The sequence below is a fragment of the Ambystoma mexicanum genome, chromosome 13 (assembly GCF_040938575.1).
Source record: "Ambystoma mexicanum isolate Mex_15411 chromosome 13, UKY_AmexF1_1, whole genome shotgun sequence".
NCBI classification, from domain to species: domain Eukaryota; kingdom Metazoa; phylum Chordata; class Amphibia; order Caudata; family Ambystomatidae; genus Ambystoma; species Ambystoma mexicanum.
In genome coordinates this window covers 40156990-40182164 of record NC_090938.1, presented here as the reverse complement: position 1 = coordinate 40182164, position 25175 = coordinate 40156990, and the positions used below count along the sequence as shown (strand labels likewise).

The following is a 25175-nucleotide window of genomic DNA, read 5'->3' as shown; positions in this document are numbered from 1 at the left end:
AGCTCTTTCATCTGGGAGTGGTGGAGGGGTATGGTGTGCGAGGATTCTGGCATCCCTTTCATCTGAGAGTGGTGGAGGGCTATGGTGTGTGAGGGCCCAGGCAGCCCTTTCGCCCAGGAGCAGAGGAGGAATATGGTGTGTGAGAATCCTGCCATCCCTTTCATCTGAGAGAAGGGAAGGGGTATGGTATGGCATGTCCTTGGCAGCACTTTCATCTGGGAGTGGTGGAGGCATATGGTGTGGAAGGATCCTGGCAGCCCTTTCATCTGGGAGTGGTGGAGGCGTATGGTGTGGCAGGATCCTGGCAGCCCTTTCATCTGGGAGTGGTGGAGGGGAATGGTGTGTGATGATCCTGGCAGCTCTTTCATCTGGAAATGGTGGAGGGATATGGTGTGTGAGGATCCTGGCAGCCCTTTCACTGAGAAGTAGTGGAGGGGTATGCTGTGGAAGGACCTAGGCAGACCTTTCATCAGGGAGCAGAGGGGGGGTATGGTTTGTGAGAATCCTGGCAGCCCTTTCATCCCAGAGAAGGGGAGGGTATGGAGTGTCATGTCCTTGGCAGTCCTTCCATCGTGGAGCCATGTGGTGTGCGAGGATCCTGGCAGCCTTTTCATCTGGGAGTGCTGGAGGCGTATGGTGTGTGAGGATCTTGGCAGGCCTTTCACCCAGGTGCTGGGGAGGGGTATGGTGAGTCATGTCCTTGGTAACCCGGTCATCTGGGAGGGGTATGTTGAGCGAGGATCCTGGCAGCCCCTTCAATCAGGGGTGGTGGAGGGGCATGGTTGGTCATGTCCTTGCCAGACCTTTCATCTGGGAATGGTGGGGGGGTACAGTGTGTGAGGATCCTGGTAGCCCTTTCATCCAGCAGTAGAGGAGGGGTATGGTGTGTGAGTATCACAACAGTCCCTTCATCTTGAAGTGGTGGAGGGTTATGGTCTGTGAGGATCCTGGCATCCCTTTCATTTGGGAGTGTTGGAGGGTATGTGAGGATCCTGGCAGCCCTTTCATCCAGGAGTGGTGGGGGGGTATGGTGTGTGAGGATCACAACAGTCCCTTCATCTGGAAGTGGTGGAGGGTTATGGTCTGTGAGGATCCTGGCATCCCTTTCATTTGGGAGTGTTGGAGGGTGTGTGAGGATCCTGGCAGCCCTTTCATCTGGGAGTGGTGTATGGTGTGTGAGGATCCTGGCAGCCCTTTCATCTGGGAGTGGTGTATGGTGTGTGAGGGTCCTGCCAGCCCTTTCATCCTGATGGGCCCCTATCCTGCAGGACGGTATTGTGTTGGGGCACATTTCATGCATGTCTGGAAGAGGTTGTTTCATGAAGTAATGGCGTATCTTTTGTGTAGCTTCACCCGGGCTGGGCTATTCCTTCAGAAAGTGAAAGTAGTTGGAGGTGCTGTGTCATGGAGATGGGCTTGTTTACTAAGGAAGAGCCATTCATCCTCGCGTTTTGCGAGCCTGTCACTTCTCCCTCGGTGAGCTGCTTTTTTGGGGGGGTTCACTCTAGGGGAAGCTGTATCTTGGGGTGAGAAGGAATGGGTGGTCAGGGAAAGTTGGTGTGTCCTGCTGAGCTCTTCAGTCTTTGGGGCTGTATCTGAAAGTAGCTGTTTCATGTGGCAAGGGTTGTTTTCTGTGAAACCTTGCATTCAGGTGTGACTGCATCCTGGGGACTGTATCAATGGAGCAGCCGTGGTTTCATTTTGGGAAGGTGAGCTGAATTCAGTGGCGGGCAGAAGGCGGTGTTAAAAGCTACATGGTCTATTCTGTGGAGTCCTCCATTCCAGCGAGCTGTACATGGAGCACTGTGCAGGGGGTATAATCCGGGGGTCGCGGAAATGACTTCTAGCTGCGATTCATTCATGGGGAGGCTGAAGACGCCCACAGTCAGGAGCCAGTTGGCAATAGGCCAAGGGTGGACTTACACTCTCTCTGAATGTCAGCTGTTAGTTCCCATGTGAGCAGGGGGAGAAAAAAACAGGTTAGTGATTAAACAAGGAGACAACACACAGATCTAGCATAAAAACAGTGTTAGAACCTATCACACGTTCACATGGACACATGTACAGTTAAAGCACTGGAAACCCTCCCGCTCCCTCACAACGATCTTTCTCAGTTCCCTCAAATAGTTTCCACACCAAAGCCATCACCCAATAACCATCTTGACTCCCTTGCCCATCCCATCCCAGAAACAATGTGCCCCTGGAGGAGGGAGAAACATCACTGAAGTGGTACGGCCATTCTCGTAACCCAGGCAACATCTCTGATTATGAGGGGGTGGGCACTCACCACATGCCACTGTGCCTTTGCTCATCATTACCCCCAAAACATGGGTACACTTCTGTGGGATGGTGAGCAGAGAGGTATCTGTTAATCGGAGCATCAGAAGGGCACAGCCAGTAAGATATACCCACAAATGCCCCTGAGAGAAATCCGTGATTAAGGGACAAAGGATATTGCCATGCAGTGCTAGTGGCTGCAGTAGGTACCTCGATAAAGTGCCCCCGCTTGCACTGGTGGTTGGTGATGGGGTGATTACGGGGTGTAGGTACTACTGCCCATCATGCGATGGCGTGGAGAGATTCCTCTGGCCCACCCCTTCATTTCCAGTCAGCTTGGCAGGACATGTTCACAATGGCCTACCTGCCAGCGCTACCTTTTTAAAAAATGTTTTACTTAATAATCTTTATTGAGATTATAACAGATTAAGAACAATATAACAATAACAACGCAGATGATAATAAAAACCGTAATGAACATGATCTGGATGGAGAGGGTAATACCGAAGAGTCAGTGAGCCACAAAAAACAAGGGCGTTTGCCGCTAACCAGCAGCAAAGCGCAAGTTACATTATCTGCATGTAGAAATGAATACTTGAATAAAAGGGCAAACAGGGGAAGAAACGGGGAGATCAACGAGACGCACAGGGAAGGAGGGAGGGGAAGGGGACGCTCACACATGTAGTACCTGAAATCATTCATTTACAAAGGATCCAAGCTTCCCATTGTAAAGTAATACCAGTGTAAATGAGGGGATCTGGACTTTGCATCAAATACCCTTCCATCAAATTCTTTGGCATCAAGGGTTTTGCAATGAAAAAATATGCATCGAATACATGTTTTTTGGGGGGTAAAGGATTAATTTTTGTTGTGGTGGGTTTTAAAGGGTAAATAAAAAAAGGGGGCCGGGCAAAATTTAAAAAAAAAAAAAAAAATGCATTCGATGCAAATTCTTTCGTTGCAAAAAATTAGATGTAAATATCCCTCAATGCAAAGACCATAGACCGTAAATGAAAAAGGCTGTAAAACAGCTCAAGAACTATAAGAGGACATGTTAAAGAGGTCCATATAGCGAATGAAGGGAGCCCACTTGTCATTGTACCTGGGTATAGCATTGAGGCAGGCGGGTGGCCACACAACGTTCAACTCTCTGCACGTGGCTAATGTTATTCCACCATCCCTTAATGGAGGGATTTTGCAAGTGTGTCAGGAATGGCACTCTGTCAAGAGTGGCACAAGGTACCCAGGTAGGTTTTGGGTGGCTGTGCTGAAGTAAGGTAGCAGATAAGCGCACACAGCAGGAAGTTCAACAAGAAAGAAGAGTAGGAAACTGTAGCTGTGAGCCAAAAGGGGCAAAAGATACAAAGGTACAAACAAACTGGATTCCCTCTTGGGGTGTATGCTGAAATGGGAAAGAGTGTTCCACGAACCTTAGGAAACTCCAGCCTTCTGCACATATTGCTATAACAGAGGCCCACGCTGTATGCTCATGGCTGGGAACAACAGCAGTGGGTGTCTGTAACACTGAAAAAGCGACAAAGGAAGGGGCAGAGATTGCCTGCCGGAAACCAACAGGCAAGCTCTGTACAAAGGGATTGCATAAGACCCATGAGAAGACAAGAACAGAAATATCCAGCGAAAAGGAAGTTAATGAGCAATCTAGCAGAAGGAAATGAAGGAAAGGCAGTTAGACTGAAATAGATAACCTAAGGTGGAGTACAGAGGTCTCAAGGAAGAGAACAAGGAGTAGCAGTCAGGAAAACAGAAGGCTGCAAAGTAGGAAGCAGGTCTGCAGTCAAGAGTGGCACTAGTTGCAGGCAAACTGTATTGGACTGCTGGGCACTGTAGTAGGCTGAAAGGCAGGGAGTCCAGAAGAACAGGATAGAGAGAGATTAGTAGTAGGCGACAGACAGAGGGCCCAAAGAATAGGGCCGCTAGGTAGGGAGCCCAGAGGAGCAGGGCTGTAGGCAGCGAAGAGGTGCAGGCTGCAAGGTAGGGAGCCCAGGGAACAAGGGCTTGGAGACAGCAGAAGGTTGCAAGCTGCACGGTAGGGAGCCCAGAGGACAAGGGCTGTAGGCAGCCGGAGTGAGGCAGGCTGCAGAGCAGGGAGCCCAGAGGACAAGGATTGTAGGCAGCTGGAGTGAGGCAGGCTGCAAGGCGGGCTGCAGAGGTCTAGGACTGTAGGCAGCCGGAGTGAGGTAGGCTGCAGGGCCGGGAGCCCAGAGGACAAGGACTGTAGGCAGCCAGAGTGAGGCAGGCTGCAGGGCAAGGAGGCCAGAGGAGCAGGGCAGCAAGGAGTGAGCCCAGAGGAGCAGGGCCGCTGACTGTAGAGGGCTGCAGAGGACTGTAATAGGCTGCAAGGCAGGAAGCCCAGAGAACAAGGGCTGTAGGTATAAGGCAGCAGAGCGTGATCGGCTGCAAGGGGGGAGCCCGGAAAGGGCACTGGAACAAAACAGGATAATGCAGCAACAGGAACAGCATACAAAGTAAAGGGTCAAGGCAAACAGGAGCGGGGAGAACTCAAGATGCAAGACCCTGTGCTCCTGCAGGCAGCTGCTTATATACAGCCCTGCCCTGTTCTGAGGCAGGCTAATTGACAGCACCTGTAGCAGCACACCTGAAGACAATCTGCCTCCTCCCTCTCTGGTCCTGAGCAGTTGGAAGCAGCACTGGCCGCTAGGGCTTCTGGGGATTGTGGTCCCAATAACGATGAATGAGAATAGCCAGGAATTGAGGACTGCAGCCAGGTGGATTATGGTAAATGTAGTTAATTGAATAAGATAAGAAAGAACCAAAGTTGAGCAAATGGAAATAAAAGACCCAGGCGTGAAAAGGAGTTGTTCAAGGAGTATTAGGAGGATAAATGAGTACCAAGTAGTCCATGATGGTTGCCAATGCATGCGCCAGTGGCGCGGGCATGACAAAGTGTTTCCAATTGGCTGTGATAAGCTTTAGGGCTAGAGCAATGAAGAGACCATAAAGCGTGGCAGAAGACTGCAAAATGTCTTGGCGGCAAGGCTACCCAGGAAAACATTCAAAAACGATAGAGGGATATTGACATTAAAGATTATTTTAAGAAATCTCCATAATTTGCCGGAATAATGATACAAAGGGCCAATCATAGATTTAGACAGTTTCAGGGGGGTATTAAAGGCTGCATGTATAAAGAAGTACAGATTTTCTGTGATGTTGGCAGAGGTGGAGACGTTGCTGATTCTGGAATACAGTTGAGACCACCTGTGATCATCTAAGACAAGACCAAAGTCAGACTCCCCATTCAATTGAACAGGCCATTCAGTGGTAGAATGCTTTATATTAATCCATACACTGTAGTATCGAAAGCAATGGTTAGCAACAAAAATGTAGAGGCATCAGGGATAAGCATGGTATTAGAAAAACGTTGAAGTGCGTCTAAACACACATTGATAAAATTATTGCAAAAATTAAAATCCAAAATAGGAATGGGGAACGTACTTCTGAGCTGTTGCAATGAGAGAAGGGAGCAACCATGAACAAACGGATGAATAAATCTGATGCCTTTAGCTAACCAGGATTTGCGATAGAGTGCTTTTACATTGATAGTGATAGATTTGTTGTGCCACAGGTACGGAGAAAGCTCTCGAGGTGGGGAGTCTGAGAGCAGAGATAGAAGCCTTAATGGGGTCCGAGAATGTCGCTGAGAAGTGACTGAATCTGTAAATCAGGTAAGAGATGTCACATGGACACGTCGGTTGTTTCTCCAGCATGCACCAGGATGGAGAGTCAGGGCAACCAGAAGGGGCAAACCTGAGAATAAAGGCTGTATGATCCAATTTAAAATCCGGAAACCTACCCTACCCGCCCCCTGTCCCCCATCATAAGGGGCTTTCAGCTTGTGAACAGCAATCCTTTTACACTTCCCAGATCCCCATAGGAAATTGAGGAGGATCGAGGTAATGGACTTGAAAAACAGAAAGGAAAAGCGACCAGCAGTTGCAAATGATACAAAATAATAGGGGAGAGCATTATTTTAATAGCGTCGAGGCGACCCCACCAGGACGGGTAAAGAGGTGACCACATAGATGTTAGTTCTCTAAGTCTGTTCACTAATAGTTCAGAATTGAGTTTAATTGAATCATGCACAGAGGAAGCAAAGAGCAGGCCAAGGTATTTGACTGAGTCATGACACCACTTAAACCCACAAGAATCCAAATCATAGTTAAGAGGTAATATCTCAGACTTATCCTTATTGAGTTTGTAACCGGATCCTAATCTGTCCAAAAGATGCGGAAGAGGCAGTTTGGGATTCTTTATGAGGATAAGAATATCATGGGGATATGCAGCTATCTTAGTGCTGGATTTCCCTCATGAGATCCCAGCGATGTGCCTAGCAGATCTGATAAGCTCTAACAGGGCTACTAAAGATAAAATGTAAAGAATGGGGGACAAGGGACATCCCTGCCTTGTTCCTCTACACAAATTGAAGAAGGATGAGGATTGGCCATTTATGCAACTGAAAGAAGTGGGACATGAGTAGAGAAGTTTAAAAAGGGAGAAGTTTAATAGTCGGAGAGATTGAAACATGAAAGCCCAGTCGACTGGATTAAAGGCTTTTTCAGCATCCAGCGCTATAGCTGCAAAACCATGTTTTTTTTTTTATTCTTAGAGACAATACACAAGGCATCAAGCAATAGTCTCGCGTTCGCAGAGATGTTCCTCCCCTTGACGTAACCAACTTTATCAGGTTTAACCAGAGCGGGTAGGGATAATTCAATTCTGTTAGCAAGAACCTTGGTAAAAATCTTGCTTTCAGCTTTGATAAGGGAAATGGGTCTGTAATTTTTGGGGAGATTGTGGGTCTTTATCAGCTTTGGGGAATAGAATGAGCAACGCTTCGGAGAAAGATCCAGAAGAGCATTTCTGAGATGCAAAATATGAATTTAATGCCTTGAGCCTGGGAGTGAGGGAGCAGGCACAATGATTAAAAAACTCAACAGAGAATCCTTCGGGACCCGGGGCCTTCCCTTTGCCCAACCCAATGATGGCACGATTGTTCATGAAGGGTAATCTCTCCTTCTAAATGGGTACGGTCAGTCTGGGGATATGAAAGTCTACTTATATCATTGAGAAAGGAGTCAATGCTGGCAGCTGAGACCGATGTCTCAAGGGTATATAGATCGCAGTAAAATTGCTTGAAGCAGTTAAAAATGTCATTGGGATTTGTAATGTTGATGCCAGAATTATGTTTCAAGTGCGAGATAAAGGTTTTTTTCTTTTTGGTCTTGAGATATGAGGCAATTGATTTAGCGGCTTTGTTAGATGTCTAATACATTTTGGTCTTATAATTTAATAGAGTGCCAGAGGCCAGCTCTGTGCGTTCCTTATTAATTTGAAAGTGCAAAGAGAGGACCCGACGGAGATTAGTGTAAGAGGGGGGGAGGGGCGACAGAATTATTTTTCTGCGTCGGAAACTGAAGGTGCAAATTATCAAGATGTTTTCTGCTGGGATAAGCGATAATATGACCCCTTAATGCAGCTTTGAAGGCATCCCAGTTATTGACCACTGAGGTGTCACCATCCAAGTTTTCAGCAAAGTATTGCTGCTGGAAAGATTGGAAGGACTGGATTAAATGTTGGTCTTGTAGGAGGCTGTTGTTGAGGACGATTTTTTGATGTCTGTAAGGTTAAAGGTAGTGGAAACTGAGGCATGGTCAGAGATGATAATGTTAGAAATAGAAGTCAATAATGGTGCTTGCGAGAGATTTCGAAGAAAAGATGTAGTAAAGGTGTAAGAGAGTGTCACGGGGGGTGAGTAAAACGAGTACTCAAGGTGAGTTGGATGGGAAAGTCTCCATATGTCAATTAGGCCAGTTTCGGTCAGACAACGCTTAAAGGCTTTGTGGGACTTGGAGCTTTTAAAAATACACTTCGATTTCCTGTCTAGGAAGGGATCCAACATCTGGTTAACATCTCCACGTAGAATAAGGTTAGTAAGACTGGAACTTTGAATGATTTGCTTAATGGAGTCCCTGAAACCAGGGTCAGGCATGGTGGGACTGTAGATGTTCACTATGGAAACCAAGTCGGAGCCAATCAGAAGCTTGACCCAGCGCCCAAGTAGCATCAACATCCGGACCCAAGATTTTGAAAGACAATTTTTTACTGATAAGTATGGTGACACCACCCTTCTTTCCCACAGCAGGGCTGGCGATAACATCTTTGATCCAGAAGGATTTAAGTTTTATGGCTTCCACAAGTGACAGATGGGTTTCCTGAAAAACAGCTACCGATGGTTTGAGTTTATTAAGATGGGAGATGACCTTAAGTCTTTTATTTGGGTTAGTACATACTTAGATGTTTCAGGTTACACATTTAAAAACCATTGCAACAAATTAAAAGTTACCGAGAGCAAAATATGGACCAGTAGGCAGTAAAGTGTATGAGCAAAACACAAAATATGCACAGTGAATATAAATCCTGAATCAATGACATGCAAGCATAAACAGGACGACATATGAGCAGAGACGGAAAACAAAAGGGAGTCACATGAGGATAAGGAGAAGGTATAGGGAAGCCTGTCCCTGGATAAAATGCATGGAGTAAAAGGAGAAAAAGGCCACTAATCCAGGCAGCAAAACACACCAAAGTAGACAACCTCATATAGGATCAGACTGGGGTGCGAGCGGGAAAAGAAAGGGAAACAAGCAATAGGAGTAGGTGACACCTACAGGGCCGCCAAAAAGACAGCCCACAAAAGGAGAAGGATGTCGAGGCTAAGCCGGACACACCATAAAAACAAGGCAAGACTACTAACAGCAATACATATGTGTAAAAATAGACCGCTGAGAACAATAGTCAATTAGGCTCCTGAATGAGAAGAGTTCAAAGGAAGCCACGTATCCATGCCATCAGATTGTATGGAGCAAATAAAGGCCTCTAAGTCAGCTGGGTCATCATAAACTGCAGTACGCCCATCGTGGGTGACTTTAATGGAGCGAGGATGGTGTAGCTCATACCTCACATTAAGTGTTTAAAAGCAGGGGGAAAAGACAGGAATTCATTTCTACATTGGGCAGTAATCTTCACTACATCTTGCGAGATATGGGCTCTACTTCTGTGCCAAGTGAGTGCACTTTTCTCCTTGACCTTAGAGATTATGAGCTTGAAATCTGTGTTCATTCGAGCAAGTAGAATATGAGCGTACCAGGAGGGTGGTGAGAGGATGAAGGATTTCTTACAGGGCCAATGCGATGGGCGCGCTGAATGTTAAGTGAAATGTCCAGTGGGAGGTGAAGCTGGGCTGGCAGCATCTTCTGAAAAAACGCAATAGGGTCACATCCCTCACAGCCCTCCAGGACAGAGATACGAAGGTTAATGCGTCTGCTTCTATTCTCCAACTCTTCATTATGTCTCTGGAGATCTGGAACTGTTTTTTCCAGCAGCACCACCCTTGGGGAAACATCCTCAACAAAGCCAACCCTTCTCTCCATCTCATCCATTCTGTTTTCAAACCCCTTCCACCTGTCGTCAAGTTGCTGTAATTTCGGGATTGTAGTTTTGATCAAGGTTTTAATGCTGTTATTTCCTGTAAAATGGCCTCAATGGCTGGGTCAGCAGGGGAGAACGGTGGAGGCTAATCGCTTTTTGGTGTTTTAAGGTTGGTTGAGGAAGGGGTTAACTCTTTGGTAATAGTCGGAGACTTCCGATTGCCCTTACCAGAGGCCATGCTATCAGCAAGAGTACCAGAAAAGCACAGGATGGATATAGCATTTCAAAAGGTGTCCAGGAACAGCAACAAAATACCCACAAATTGCCAAATTGAAGACAGAACAGTCTTCATCCTTCAAACTGATTACAACCCAGATGTGAGATTTCCTTGAGGAGGCTTACACACTAAGAAGCAAAGGGCAGCGTGAGCATTTATACATCATCAGGAAGTACATCAAAAGCATCCGAAAAAAAGCCAAAGGGAAGAAAGATGAGGCCATTATATGTCGAATAGGCAGCCAAAACGGGTGCAGTTTTCTTGTAGATAAATACGCACAGCACATGCACAGAACCACGTTCATATAACGAAAATATCCAGGAATACATCAAAAGAAAATGCCCATAATCGCCAAATTAAAGGCAATTTAGCTTTACAATGTCAGAAAGCAGCAAAAGAACAGGTGCGATTAGCTTAGCCCAGCATGCGGAGGCGCCATTAGTGAAAGGAGCTGCCAAGGTCAAAGCCCGCCCGTCGCGTCCCGCAGGAGGCCGGATGTTACCTCAGAGAGGACGGCCGTCCACGTAAACAGCAATCGCTCAGCTGGCTGGGGTTGCTGGGTGTTTGCAGACAGTGCGCAATCTTTGGCTCTCCAGATGCTCTGCACTACGACTCCCAGGATCCCTCACCATTGACTCCGCTGGCTGGGGCTGGCACTACGACTCCCGGGAACCCTCACCATTGACTCTGCTGGCTGGGGCTGGCACTACGACTCCCGGGATCCCTCACCATTCACTCTGCTGGCTGGGGCCGACACGACGACTCCCAGGATCCCTCACCATTCACTCTGCTGGCTGGGGCCGACACTACGACTCCCAGGATCCCTCACCATTCACTCTGCTGGCTGGGGCCGACACTACGAATCCCAGGATGCCTCACCACTGACTCTGCTGGCTGGGGCTGGCACTACAACTCCCAGGATCCCTCACCATTGACTCTGCTGGCTGGGGCTGACACTACGACTACCAGGATTCCTATCCATTGACTCTGCTGGCTGGGGCCGACACTACGACTCCCAGGATCCCTCACCATTGACTCTGCTGCCTGGGGCCGACACTACGAATCCCAGGATCCCTCACCATTGACTCTGCTGGCTGGGGCTGACACTACGACTACCAGGATTTCTATCCATTGACTCTGCTGGCTGGGGCTGACAATACGACTCCCAGGATCCCTCACCATTGACTGCTGACTGGAGTTCATGGGTGTGTGCAGAAGGTGTGCAACCTTTGGCTCGCCAGACGCTTTGCACTACGACTCCCAGGATCCCTCATCATTGACTCTGCTGGCTGGGGCTGGCACTACGACTCCCGGGATCCCTCACCATTGACTCTGCTGGCTGGGGCTGGCACTACGACTCCCAGGAACCCTCACCATTGACTCTGCTGGCTGGGGCTGGCACTACGACTCCCGGGATCCCTCACCATTGACTCTGCTGGCTGGGGCCGACACTACGACTCCCAGGATCCCTCACCATTCACTCTGCTGGCTGGGGCCGACACTACGACTCGCAGGATCCCTCACCATTCACTCTGCTGGCTGGGGCTGACACTACGACTACCAGGATTCCTATCCATTGACTCTGCTGGCTGGGGCCGACACTACGACTCCCAGGATCCCTCACCATTGACTCTGCTGGCTGGGGCCGACACTACGACTCCCAGGATCCCTCACCATTGACTCTGCTGCCTGGGGCCGACACTACGAATCCCAGGATCCCTCACCATTGACTCTGCTGGCTGGGGCTGACACTACGACTACCAGGATTTCTATCCATTGACTCTGCTGGCTGGGGCTGACAATACGACTCCCAGGATCCCTCACCATTGACTGCTGACTGGAGTTCATGGGTGTGTGCAGAAGGTGTGCAACCTTTGGCTCGCCAGACGCTTTGCACTACGACTCCCAGGATCCCTCACCATTGGCTCTGCTGGCTGGGGCTCACAGGTGTGTGCAGAGTGTGTGCAACCTTTAGCTCTCCAGACACTTTGCACTACGACTCCCAGGATTCCTCACGATTGACTCTGCTGGCTGGGACTCATGGGTATGTGCAGAGGGTGTGCAACCTTTGGCTCGCCAGACGCTTTGCACTACGACTCCCAGGATCACTCACCATTGACTCTGCTGGCTGGGGCTCGCACTACAACTCCCGGGATCCCTCACCATTGACTCTGCTGGCTGGGCCTCACGGGTGTGTGCAACTTTGGCTCTCCAGACGCTTTGCACTACGACTCCCAGGATCCCTCAGCATTGACTCAGCTGGCTGGGCCTCACGGGTGTGTGCAGAGGTGCGCAACCTTTGGCTCTCCAGACGCTTTGCACTACGACGCCCAGGATCCCTCACCATTGACTCTGCTGGCTGGGGCCGACACTACGACTCCCAGGATCCCTCACCATTGACTCTGCTGGCTGGGGCTGACACTACGACTCCCAGGATCCCTCACCATTGACTCGCTGGCAGGGACTGGACAGGCACTTTCAGGCCTTGCGCCTTGTACAGTAGCACTGATGGAGCAAAGCATGTGTGCATACATAGATATGTCCCTTCCACCCCTTTGTTGGCGGTAGGTGCGCAGGAAGCGACATGTTGAGCACTGCACAGGACGTGTCCTTTAAAGCAAGTCAGCAGACTCCCACCCTTGCACAATGAGGGGACAGGGGACCAATGCATATGTACGCATTGGATACACACCCAAATACAAGCAAAGTCGGTGCCCTCGGCAGCGTACCATGTGTGCACCAGTACCCGGCCTTCCAACTGGGGAGTGTAGAGCACTGGCACACTGTGCTGCTGGGGGTGGGGGGAAAGTCTGTTCTCACCGCTGCAGTGCCCCTACAGAAGGCCCAGAGGCACCAACTTGGGCGTTCTGCTGTAAAGGGGGCGCTCAAAGATCCGTCTCCCAAACGAGACTCTTGCCTAAGAGCGCAGGATATGAAGCTGACGACGGGAAAACACCAAGAAAATGGAGGATGCGGCACGGTATCCACTGCAGGGTCCTTCTCTACCACTCCTCCCATCCTTGGGGTGAGGGGAGAGCTCAGGCGCGAATCGGCACCAAAACAACCAAAAGCCAGCGAAGGGCAGACAATGGAAAGGGGCGGGGTAACCCCTTTATAATGAGCGGGCATCCTACAGCAGGAAGCATCCAGCACCTGCTGTAGGACGCCCGCCCCGCTACCGATGAGGAAAGGATTTCGTTTTTCACCCACCCACCCCACAGAGAAACGGAAGGAGGACAACACCTGGTCGCCGCTGTCACAGGACGGTCAGGCAGGAATTTGGCGGTGTTTGGGCGACCAAGCACAAAAGACAGACTTGAATGATCCAGGAGGAAGCCGGAAGGGTCCATGCTCTTCTCGGACCTGCGCCTCTTGGGAACCTAACTGCAGGGGCGTCTGGTGGTAACAACAAGGGCTCAGCTTCCCCCAAAAGAAACGGCACCCCCCCCACCCAGGAACACCTGCAGGGGCAGGGTAGGCTCAGGCACAAAGGGATGGGAGAGTTGGGCCTACTATGGACTTTATGCAAAGGAATAGGGGAAGCAGGTGGATTGGACACGAGCCAGCGCCACACTTACACACTGAATTTACTAAATATGTGCAGTGGTTCTTTTGTTGTGAAAACTGCGGCCAAGTTTGCCATTTTGAAAAACAACTGTCTCATTCCAGCTAATTTTCTGAAAGGGAAAATGAAGGGGAAACGGAAGAATGAGGCACAGTTTGTCTTATTGGCTATGGGTCGAAATGGACAAATGCAGGGTTACGGCCCGGGTGCAGGAAGCCGTGCTGCTCTGGGAGGGACACTGATGCTCCCCGATCCTTCCGCCGCCAGAGCCCCACACACTGCAGGCTGGGCGCAGCCCGCTGATTGGACACGGCCCAGCGCCCAATCCACGGACGGGATTATCACACTGCTGGATTCTGTGCAGTCAATGATAAAATAGCCAAACACCCCCCCACCCCGCCACTCTCCCCGCCCACCTAACGGCAGGTGCTGTGCGGCCTCAGTAACAAAGCAGTGGGGTGGGGGCGCACCTCCCCACACACCCGGCCTCTCACTGCTCCAGGATTAATGCACGCATGAGACCCTCTGACTAGTGTATGCATGAGACCCTGTGAAGTCCCCTCCCCGGGGATGCCGCCAGGGGCCGAAAAAGCTAGCCTAGACCCCATCACACTCCGCCTCTCACTGCTCCAGGATTAATGCATGCATGAGGCCCTCTGAAGCCCCCTCCCGCCCCCTTCGGGGCACTGCTGCCAGGTGCGGAAAATGCTAGCCTAAACCCCATCACACTCCGCCTCTCACTGCTCCAGGATTAATGCATGCATGAGGCCCTCTGAAGCCCCCTCCCGCCCCCTCCGGGGCACTGCTGCCAGGTGCGGAAAATGCTAGCCTAAACCCCATGACACTCCGCCTCTCACTGCTCCGGGAATAGTGCACGCATGAGACCCTCAGACTAGTGCACGCATGAGACCCTGTGTAGTCCCCTCCCCTCCGGGGGCACTGCTACCAGGTGCGATAAAAGCTAGCCTAGACCCCTCATACACCCCTCTCACTGCTCCAGGACAAGTGCATGCATGAGACCCTCTGACTAGTGCACGTATGAGACCCTCAGACTAGTGCACGCATGAGACCCTGTGTAGTCCCCTCCCGTCCGGGGGCACTGCTACCAGGTGCGGTAAAAGCTAGCCTAGACCCCTCATGCTCCCCTCTCACTGCTCCAGGACAAGTGCATGCATGAGACCCTCTGACTAGTGCACGCATGAGACCCTGTGAAGCCCCCTACCCTCCGGGGCACTGCCGCCAGGGGCGGTAAATGCTGGACCCCCATCACACTCTCACGGGGGAGCGGACGGCTTCTGAATGTGTCAGACAATCTGGAGTGACAGCTGGGAGGGTGGAGGGTTGGGGGCTGGGAAGTGTGAACATGCCGATGGGAGGAGGTGTCAATCCATGCGTTTGTCTTAATAAGCTCGTGTGTTTCAGAACATGAACAGCTGTAAGCACTGGAAGCAACGCTGGCATTTCCAATTACCACCACTAGATGGCGCACGTCCCATGTCCATTTTAGACACCGCCGCTAATGCCACCAGGTGGAGAACCTTCACTGCCGGTCACTGATGCACCCAACATGTGCCCCAGAAGCCCACCCTAAACTACATGACACGCAGCAACGTTTACAACAACTTCCCAAGTGGGCGGGGGGGGGGGGGGGTCCCAATGAACGCATGCGGGCACTGCCTCTGGCAGAGACTCACTGCTGGAGGAGTCAGGACCCAAGGCGTGCTTACAGTCCCACCTCAGATGCCAATGACACCCCAGGAGGGAGGGTGTCTTCTGTGCACGGCGGCTAGAAGCAGAGATGGGAGCGGTGAAGCCTTCCATGCAGGGGGGGGGGATTCAGCGGTAGACCCCCAGAAGCAGGTGTGGTCCTCCGTCTGAAGAGGGGGAGGAAACCCCTTCCAAGACGTGAATGCCCTTCGTACGCAGGTGTTGGCATTTAGAAGGGGCTCTGTGCACGGTGCGCGTCCAGCCCCGCTCCTTCTTTCTTCCCCGACACCTCACGTGTTCCCCGGGGTGCCAGGGAGGCGCGCCGCTGGCTCTCTGCACTCACGGATTCTACCCTCTGCCTCACATACATGGCAATGGGAAGCAGGGTCCATCGCTGGGGCCCCGGCAGAAGCCACAGCGTGGCCAGGACCCAGGAGAGACTGAGGGCCCCGGGAAGGCAAGAACCACACAGCCGACAACAGACGGGCCCCATCTTCCTGACGCTCCTTCCCTACAAAAACGCATCTTCGCCCCTTGGTGCCCTGATGAGGTCGCCCCCCCTCGCTGTGCACTCCCACTTCAGGACCCAGGCACGGGTGGTAGTGGCATGCATCCCCCCAGGCACGGCACACATCACCCAGGTACGGGGATAGTGGCATGCATCACCCAGGCACGGCACGCATTACCCAGGCACGGCATGCATCATCCAGATACGGGGGTAGTGGCATGCATCACCCAGGCACGGCACGCCTCACCCAGGGAGAGCATGCATCACCCAGGCACGGGGGTAGTGGCGTGCATCACCCAGGCACGGCACGCATCACCCAGGCATGGCATGCATTACCCAGGCACGGTAGTAGTGGCATGCATCACCCAGGCACGGCACGCATCACCCGGGCACGGGGGGTAGTGGCACGCATCACCCAGGCACGGTGGTAGTGGCATGCATCACCCATACACGGCACGCATCACCCAGGCACGGCACGCATCACCCAGGCACGGCATGCATCACCCAGGCACAGCATGCATCACCCAGGCACGGCACGCATCACCCCGGCACATCATGCATCACCCAGGCACGGCACGCATCACCCAGGCACGGTGGTAGTGGCTTGCATCACCCAGGCACGGCACGCATCACCCAAGCACGGTGGTAGTGGCATGCATCACCCAGGCACGGCACGCATCACCCAGGCACGACACGCATCACCCAGGCACGGCATGCATCACCCAGGCACGGAGGTAGTGGCATGCTTCACCCAGGCACGGCACGCATCACCCAGGCACGGCACGCATCACCCAGGCACGGCATGCATCACCCAGGTACGGGGGTAGTGGCATGCATCACCCAGGCACGGCACACATCACCCAGGCACGGTGGTAGTGGCACGCATCACCCATGCACGGCACACATCACCCAGGCACGGTGGTAGTGGCATGCATGACCCAGGCAGGGCATGCATCACCCAGGCACGGCATGCATCACCCAGGTATGAGGGTAGTGGCATGCATCACCCAGGCACGGCACACATCACCCACAGGGGTAGTGGCACGCATCACCCAGGCACGGCACGCATCACCCAGGCACGGGGGTAGTGGCATGCATCACCCAGGCACGGCACGCATCACCCAGGCACGGCACGCATCACCCAGGCAAGGGGGTAGTGGCATGCATCACCCAGGTACGGGTGGTAGTGGCATGCATCACCCACGCACGGGTGTTAGTGGCATGCATCATCCAGGCACGGCACACATCACGCAGGCACGGCATGGATCACCCAGGCACGGCACACATCACCCAGGCATGGTTGGTAGTGGCACGCATCACCCAGGCACGGTTGGTAGTGGCATGCATCACCCAGGCACAGGTGGTAGTGGCATGCATCACCCAGGCACGGCACACATCACCCAGGCACGGGGGGTAGTGGCATGCATCACCCAGGCACGGGTGGTAGTGGCATGCATCACCCAGGCACGGCACACATCACCCAGGTACGGGGGTAGTGGCATGCATCACCCAGGCACGGCACACATCACCCAGGCACGGTGGTAGTGGCATGCATCACCCAGGCATGGCACGCATCACCCAGGCATTGGTGGTAGTGGCATGCATAACCCAGGCACGGGTGGTAGTGCCATGCATCACCCAGGCACGGGTGGTAGTGGCATGCATCCCCCCAGGCACAGCACGCATCACCCAGGCATGGGTGGTAGTGGCATGCATCACCCAGGCACGGCACGCACCACCCAGGCACGGGTGGTAGTGGCATGCATCACCCAGGCACGGGGGGTAGTGGCATACATCACCCAGGCATGGGGGGTAGTGGCATGCATCACCCAGGCACGGCACGCATCACCCAGGCACCGGTGGTAGTGGCATGCATCACCCAGGCACGGCACGCATCACCCAGGCACGGGGGGTAGTGGCATGCATCACCCAGGCACGGCACACATCACCCAGGTACGGGGGTAGTGGCATGCATCACCCAGGCACGGCACGCATCACCCAGGCACGGGTGGTAGTGCCATGCATCACCCAGGCACGGGTGGTAGTGGCACGCATCACCCAGGCACGGGTGGTAGTGGCATGCATCCCCCCAGGCATGGCATGCATCACCCAGGCACGGGTGGCAGTGGCATGCATCACCAAGGCACGGCACGCATCACCCAGGCATGGGCGGTAGTGGCAAGCATCACCCAGGCACGGCACGCATCACCCAGGCACGGGGGGTAGTGACATGCATCACCCAGGCACGGCACACATCACCCAAGCACGGGTGGTAGTGGCATGCATCACTCAGGCACGGGTGGTAGTGGCATGAGTCACCGAGGCACGGCACGCATCACCCAGGCACGGGTGGTAGTGGCATGCATCACCCAGGCCCGGGTGGTAGTGGCATGCATCACAGTCACAGCATGCATCACCCAGGCATGGCACGCATCATCCAGGCAAGGGTGATGGGGGCACACATCACCCAGGTACGGCATGCATCACCCAGGCACAGGGGGTAGTGGCATGCATCACCCAGGCACGGCACACATCACCCAGGCATGGGGGGTAGTGGCACGCAGAGCTTGAAGCGGGTGGTAATGGCAAGCAACACCCAGGAACGGGCAGCACTGGCATGCGTAGCTTGAAGACGGCGGTAGTGGCAAGCATCACCCAGGAACTGGCGGTAGTGGCATGCATAGCTTGAAGCGGGTGGTAATGGCAAGTATCACGCAGTAACTGGTGGCAGCGGCATGTAACGGCAAGCATCCCCCGGTCACTGGCGGCAGCGGCATGCATAGTTTGAAGTGGGCGGTAATGGCAAGCATCACTCAGGAACTGACGGCGGCGGCATGCATAGATTTAAGCGGGCGGTAGCGGCATGCATAGCTTGAAGCGGGCGGTAATGGCAAGCATCACCCACGAACTGGCGGCGGCAGCGGCATGCATAGCTTGAAGAGGGTGGTAGCGGCATGCATAGCTTGAAGCGGGCTGTAATGGCAAGTATCACCCAGGAACAGGCTGCAGCGGCATGCATAGTTTGAAGCGGACGGTAATAGCAAGCATCACCCGGGAACTGGCAGCGGCAGCATGCATAGCTTGAAGCGGGCGGTAATGGCAAGCATCACCCAGGAACTGGCGGGGGTGGCATGCATAGCTTGAAGCGGGCAGAATGGCAAGCATCACCCAGGAACTGGCAGGGGCGGCATGCATAGCTTGAAGCGGGGGGTAATGGCAAGCATCACCCAGGAACTGGAAGGGGCAGCATGCATAGCTTGAAGCAGGCAGTAATGGCAAGCATCACCCAGTAACTGGTGGCAGCAGCATGCGTCGCTTGAATCGGGGCGGTAATGGCAAGCATTACCCAGGAACTGGCATAGCGGCATGCATAGCTTGAAGCAGGGCAGTAATGGCAAGCATCACCCAGGAACTGGCAGCAGCAGCATGCATAGTTTGAAGCGGGCGGTAATGGCAAGCATCACCCAGGAACTGGCAGCAGCAGCATGCATAGCTTGAAGCGGGCGGTAACGGCAAGCATCACCCAGGAACTGGCAGTAGTGGCATGCATAGCTTGAAACGGGCGGTAATGGCAAGCATCACCCAGGAACTGGCCGCAGCGGCATGCATAGCTTGAAGTTGGGGGGTAATGGGAAGCATCACCCAGGAACTGGTGGCAGCGGCATGCATACCTTGAAGATGGGGGGTAATGGAAAGCATCACCCAGGAACTGGTGGCAGCGGCATGCATAGCTTGAATTTGGGCAGTAATGGCAAGCATCACCCAGGAACTGGTGGTAGTGGCATGGGTAGCTTGAAGAGGGGCAGTAATGGCAAGCATCACCCAGGATTAGTGGTAGTGGCATGGGTAGCTTGAAGAGGGGCAGTAATGGCAAGCATCACCCAGGAACTGGTGGTAGTGGCATGGGTAGCTTGAAGAGGGGCAGTAATGGTAATCATCACCCAGGAACTGGCAGCAGCATGCATAGCTTGAATCGGGCGCTAATAGAAAGCATCACCTAGGAACTGGCGGTAGTAGCATGCATTGCTTGAACGTGGGCGATAATGGCAAGCATCACCCAGGAACTGGCAGCATGCATAGCTTGAAGTTGGGTGGTAATGGCAAGCATCACCCAGGAACTGGTGGCAGCGGCATGCATACCTTGAAGTTGTGAGGTAATGGCAACCATCACCCAGGAACTGGCAGTAGTGACATGCATAGCTTGAATTTGGGCAGTAATGGCAAGCATCACCCAGGAACTGGTGGTAGTGGCATGGGTAGCTTGAAGAGGCGCAGTAATGGCAAGCATCACACAGGAACTGGCAGCACGCATAGTTTCAAGTTGGGTGGTAATGGCAAGCATCACCCAGGAAATGTGTAGCAGCATGCATAACTTGAAGTGGGTGGTAATGTCAAGCATCGCCCAGTAACTGGCATAGTGGCATGCATAGCTTGAAGCGGGGCAGTAATGGCAAGCATCGGCCAGGAACTTGTGTAGCAGCATGCATAGCTTGAAGTGGGTGGCAATGGCAAGCATCGCCCAGGAACTGGTGGTAGTAGCATGGGTAGTTTGAAGCAGGGCGGTAATGGCAAGCCTCGCCCAGGAACTGGCAGTACTGGCATGGGTAGCTTGAAGCAGGTGGTGATTGCAAGCATCACCAAGGAACTGGCGGTAGTAGCATGGGTAGCTTGAAGAGGGCGGTAATGGCAAGCATCTCCAAGGAACTGGTGGTAGTGGCATGCATAGCTTAAAGCGGGATGGTAATTGCAGCATCGCCTAGGAACTGGTGGCAGTGGCATGCATAACCAAGGCACGGCACGCATCACCCAGGCACGGGGGGTAGTGGCACGCATCACCCAGGCACGGGGGGGGTAGTGACATGCATCACCCAGGCACGGCACGCATCACCCACGCACGGGTGGTAGTGGCATGCATCACCCAGGCACGGGTGGTAGTGGCATGAGTCACCCAGGCACGGCACGCATCACCCAGGCACGGGTGGTATTGGCATGCATCACAGTCACAGCATGCATCACCCAGGCATGGCACGCATCATCCAGGCAAGGGTGCTAGGGGCATGCATCACCCAGGCACGGCACGCATCACCCAGGCACAGGGGGTAGTGGCATGCATCAACCAGGCACGGCACACATCACCCAGGCATGGGGGATAGTGGCACGCAGAGCTTGAAGCGGGTGGTAATGGCAAGCAACACCCAGGAACTGGCAGCACTGGCATGCGTAGCTTGAAGACGGCGGTAGTGGCAAGCATCACCCAGGCACGGCACACATCACCCAGGCATGGGGGGTAGTGGCATGCATAGCTTGAAGCGGGCGGTAATGGCAAGTATCACGCAGTAACTGGTGGCAGCGGCATGTAACGGCAAGCATCCCCCGGTCACTGGCGGCAGCGGCATGCATAGCTTGAAGTGGGCGGTAATGGCAAGCATCACCCAGGAACTGACGGCGGCGGCATGCATAGATTGAAGCGGGTGGTAGCGGCATGCATAGCTTGAAGCGGGTGGTAATGGCAAGCATCACCCAGGAACTGGCGGCGGCAGCGGCATGCATAGCTTGAAGAGGGTGGTAGCGGCATGCATAGCTTGAAGCGGGCTGTAATGGCAAGTATCACCCAGGAACAGGCTGCGCGGCATGCATAGTTTGAAGCGGAAGGTAATAGCAAGCATCACCCGGGAACTGGCAGCGGCAGCATGCATAGCTTGAAGTGGGCGGTAATGGCAAGCATCACCCAGGAACTGGCGGGGGTGGCATGCATAGCTTGAAGCGGGTGGAATGGCAAGCATCACCCAGGAACTGGCAGGGGCGGCATGCATAGCTTGAAGCGGGGGGTAATGGCAAGCATCACCCAGGAACTGGAAGGGGCAGCATGCATAGCTTGAAGCGGGCAGTAATGGCAAGCATCACCCAGTAACTGGTGGCAGCAGCATGCGTCGCTTGAATCGGGCGGTAATAGCAAGCATCACCCAGGAACTGGCATAGCGGCATGCATAGCTTGAAGCAGGGCAGTAATGGCAAGCATTACCCAGGAACTGGCAGCAGCAGCATGCATAGTTTGAAGCGGGCGGTAATGGCAAGCATCACCCAGGAACTGGCAGCATCAGCATGCATAGCTTGAAGCGGGCGGGAACGGCAAGCATCACCCAGGAACTGGCAGTAGTGGCATGCATAGCTTGAAACGGGCGGTAATGGCAAGCATCACCCAGGAACTGGCCGCAGCGGCATGCATAGCTTGAAGTTGGGGGGTAATGGGAAGCATCACCCAGGAACTGGTGGCAGCGGCATGCATACCTTGAAGTTGGGGGGTAAGGGAAAGCATCACCCAGGAACTGGCAGTAGTGACATGCATAGTGTGAATTTGGGCAGTAATGGCAAGCATCACCCAGGAACTGGTGGTAGTGGCATGGGTAGCTTGAAGAGGGGCAGTAATGGCAAGCATCACCCAGGATCTAGTCACCCAGGAACTAGTGGTAGTGGCATGGGTAGCTTGAAGAGGGGCAGTAATGGCAAGCATCACCCAGGAACTGCTGGTAGTGGCATGAGTAGCTTGAAGAGGGGCAGTAATGGTAATCATCACCCAGGAACTGGCAGCAGCATGCATAGCTTGAATCGGGTGCTAATAGAAAGCATCACCTAGGAACTGGCGGTAGTAGCATGCATTGCTTGAACGTGGGCGATAATGGCAAGCATCACCCAGGAACTGGCAGCATGCATAGCTTCAAGTTGGGTGGTAATGGCAAGCATCACCCAGGAACTGGCAGCAGCAGCATGCATAGCTTGAAGCGGGCGGTAATGGCAAGCATCACCCAGGAACTGGCCGCAGCGGCATGCATAGCTTGAAGTTGGGGGGTAATGGCAAGCATCACCCAGGAACTGGTGGCAGCGGCATGCATACCTTGAAGTTGGGGGGTAGTGGCAACCAGCACCCAGGAACTGGCAGTAGTGACATGCATAGCTTGAATTTGGGCAGTAATGGCAAGCATCACCCAGGAACTGGTGGTAGTGGCATGGGTAGCTTGAAGAGGCGCAGTAATGGCAAGCATCATCCAGGAACTGGCAGCACGCATAGTTTCAAGTTGGGTGGTAATGGCAAGCATCACCCAGGAACTTGTGTAGCAGCATGCATAACTTGAAGTGGGTGGTAATGTCAAGCATCGCCCAGTAACTGGCATAGTGGCATGCATAGCTTGAAGCAGGGCAGTAATGGCAAGCATCGGCCAGGAACTTGCGTAGCAGCATGCATAGCTTGAAGTGGGTGGTAATGGCAAGCATCGCCCAGGAACTGGTGGTAGTAGCATGGGTAGTTTGAAGCAGGGCGGTAATGGCAAGCCTCGTCCAGGAACTGGCAGTACTGGCATGGGTAGCTTGAAGCAGGTGGTGATTGCAAGCATCACCAAGGAACTGGCGGTAGTAGCATGGGTAGCTTGAAGAGGGCGGTAATGGCAAGCATCTCCAAGGAACTGGTGGTAGTGGCATGCATAGCTTAAAGCGGGATGGTAATTGCAGCATCGCCTAGGAACTGGCGTTAGTGGCATGGGTAGCATGAAGTGGGTGGTAATGGCAAGCATCACCCAGGAACTGGCGTGCATAGTTTGAAGTGGGGCGTTAATGACAAGTATCACCCAGGAACTGGCGGTAGTGGCATGGGTAGCTTGAAGCGGGAAGTAATGGCAACATCACCCGGGAGCTGGCGGTAGTGGCATGGGTAGCTTGAAGCGGGCACTAATGGCAACATCACCCGGGAGCTGGCGGTAGTGGCATGGATAGCTTGAAGCAGGGGGGTAAAGTAAAGTTACTCACCGAAGTGACTAGAGCACTAATAGTCCATAGTCCTCTTTCCTCCATCCTTGTGGGCGTCCCGCAACATGGAGATGGTACTGGAAACCTTTGGCAGCAAAAAATGGAGCTTCCCCTTTACATTTAGTATAGCGCACAGGGGCGTGGCCTCGGGCGTGGGAACACCCACCGAGGCCTCGCCCTCCGGTGACTCACCTCAGTCCCCTTTGAACACATCGGACAATTACCTACCTACACTTATACATATTAGCCCTTGGCACAAAAGCAGAGGAAGGTGGGTGGGACGCATGGAGGAAAGGGGACTATGGACTATGAGTACTCTAGTCACTACAGTGAGTAACTTTAATTACTCATACATCCCGTCCCATTTCCTCCATCCTTGAGGGTAATTCCACGAACAAAACTCTCTGCCTCAAGACCCGAGAGCTGACCAACCCTACTTACACTTCAGAAAAAATGTAATAAAACACATTATCGCTACAGACCCATAGCCCCTGACCTTTTAGGTTATGCCCATGGCTCCAGCTCACCTGAGTGCCTTAGTGTTAAACAGAGGATTTGAACATGCAATGCGTATCTCTGCACACTGCTTATGTTTTATTCTTATGATTACTAAGGCCATCTTACTTCTGTATATATTTGCACATTCTGTATACTCTGGACTTATGTAATTTCTGTGTATATCTGTGTATATTCGTGTACATTCAATGTATTTTTGCAACTATGTAAGCTTTGCATCTTCATACTGCTGCGCCCTTTTACCCACGGGTTTGGTGCGCATAACAAATGAATAAACAAACAAACAAACAAACAAACAAACAAGAAACATAGGGTGGAGTCATGATAACCTGCCTCATAACTAAGACAAAGCAAAAAGGTTCTTCAGAACCGCCCGACCAAACTCTGCATCGCGCCTGGAGCTGGTGTCCAGTGAGTAGTGCGTACAGAAGACCGACGGGGTGGTCCAAGTAGCTGCCTTGCTGATGACATACCAAGAAACAGGTCTATGAAACGCGCCAGCCGTGGCCTTGGCTCTCACTGCATGAGCATGAATCCACTCAGGAAAAGGTTTGCACATAACGGTATACACCTCCGAAATGGCTTGAACCTTCCAACGGGTGATGGAAGCCTTAGAAGCCCGAGAGCCCGGGGAGGAGCCCCCAAAAGTGACAAACAATTTCTCAGACTTCCTGAATGATTTTGTCTGAGAGAAATAAAACATGAGGACCCTCCTGAGGTCCAAGGAATACAGGTCCCTCTCTACCTCAGACTGCAGGTTCGGGAAGAACGCCGGCAGGCAGATCTCTTGATTCAGATGAAATGGAGAGACCACCTTGGGCAAGAAATTCGGGTGAGTACGCAAGATGACCTTGTTGTGAAACATGGTGAATGGCTCATACAAAGACAACGCCGACAGCTCACTAACCCTGCGTGCAGAGGTGTGAGCCACCAACAAAACAGTCTTTAGCGCCACCAAACGGATGTCCACAGAAGCCATCAGCTCGAAAGGCTTGTGTTGAAAACCCACAAGAACCACATTGAGGTCCCAGACCGGATGAGGTCTATGCAGCGGAGTAAAA

General features: G+C 53.0%; 1 protein-coding gene across 14 annotated transcripts in view; it reads right to left on the bottom strand.

Moving 5' to 3' along the window:
* Nucleotides 1-25175, bottom strand: part of NFASC (neurofascin) — a 687691-nt gene that overhangs the window by 328418 nt on the left and 334098 nt on the right. For 13 of the 14 annotated variants that reach the window (XM_069633119.1, XM_069633129.1, XM_069633127.1 and 10 more), the window contains exon 4: nt 1924-1941. The exons of the other annotated variant lie outside the window; for it this stretch is intronic. In XM_069633119.1, coding sequence (XP_069489220.1) covers nt 1924-1941 — 18 coding nt within the window. The remainder of the gene's footprint in view (nt 1-1923; nt 1942-25175) is intronic. 14 annotated transcript variants of the gene reach the window in all.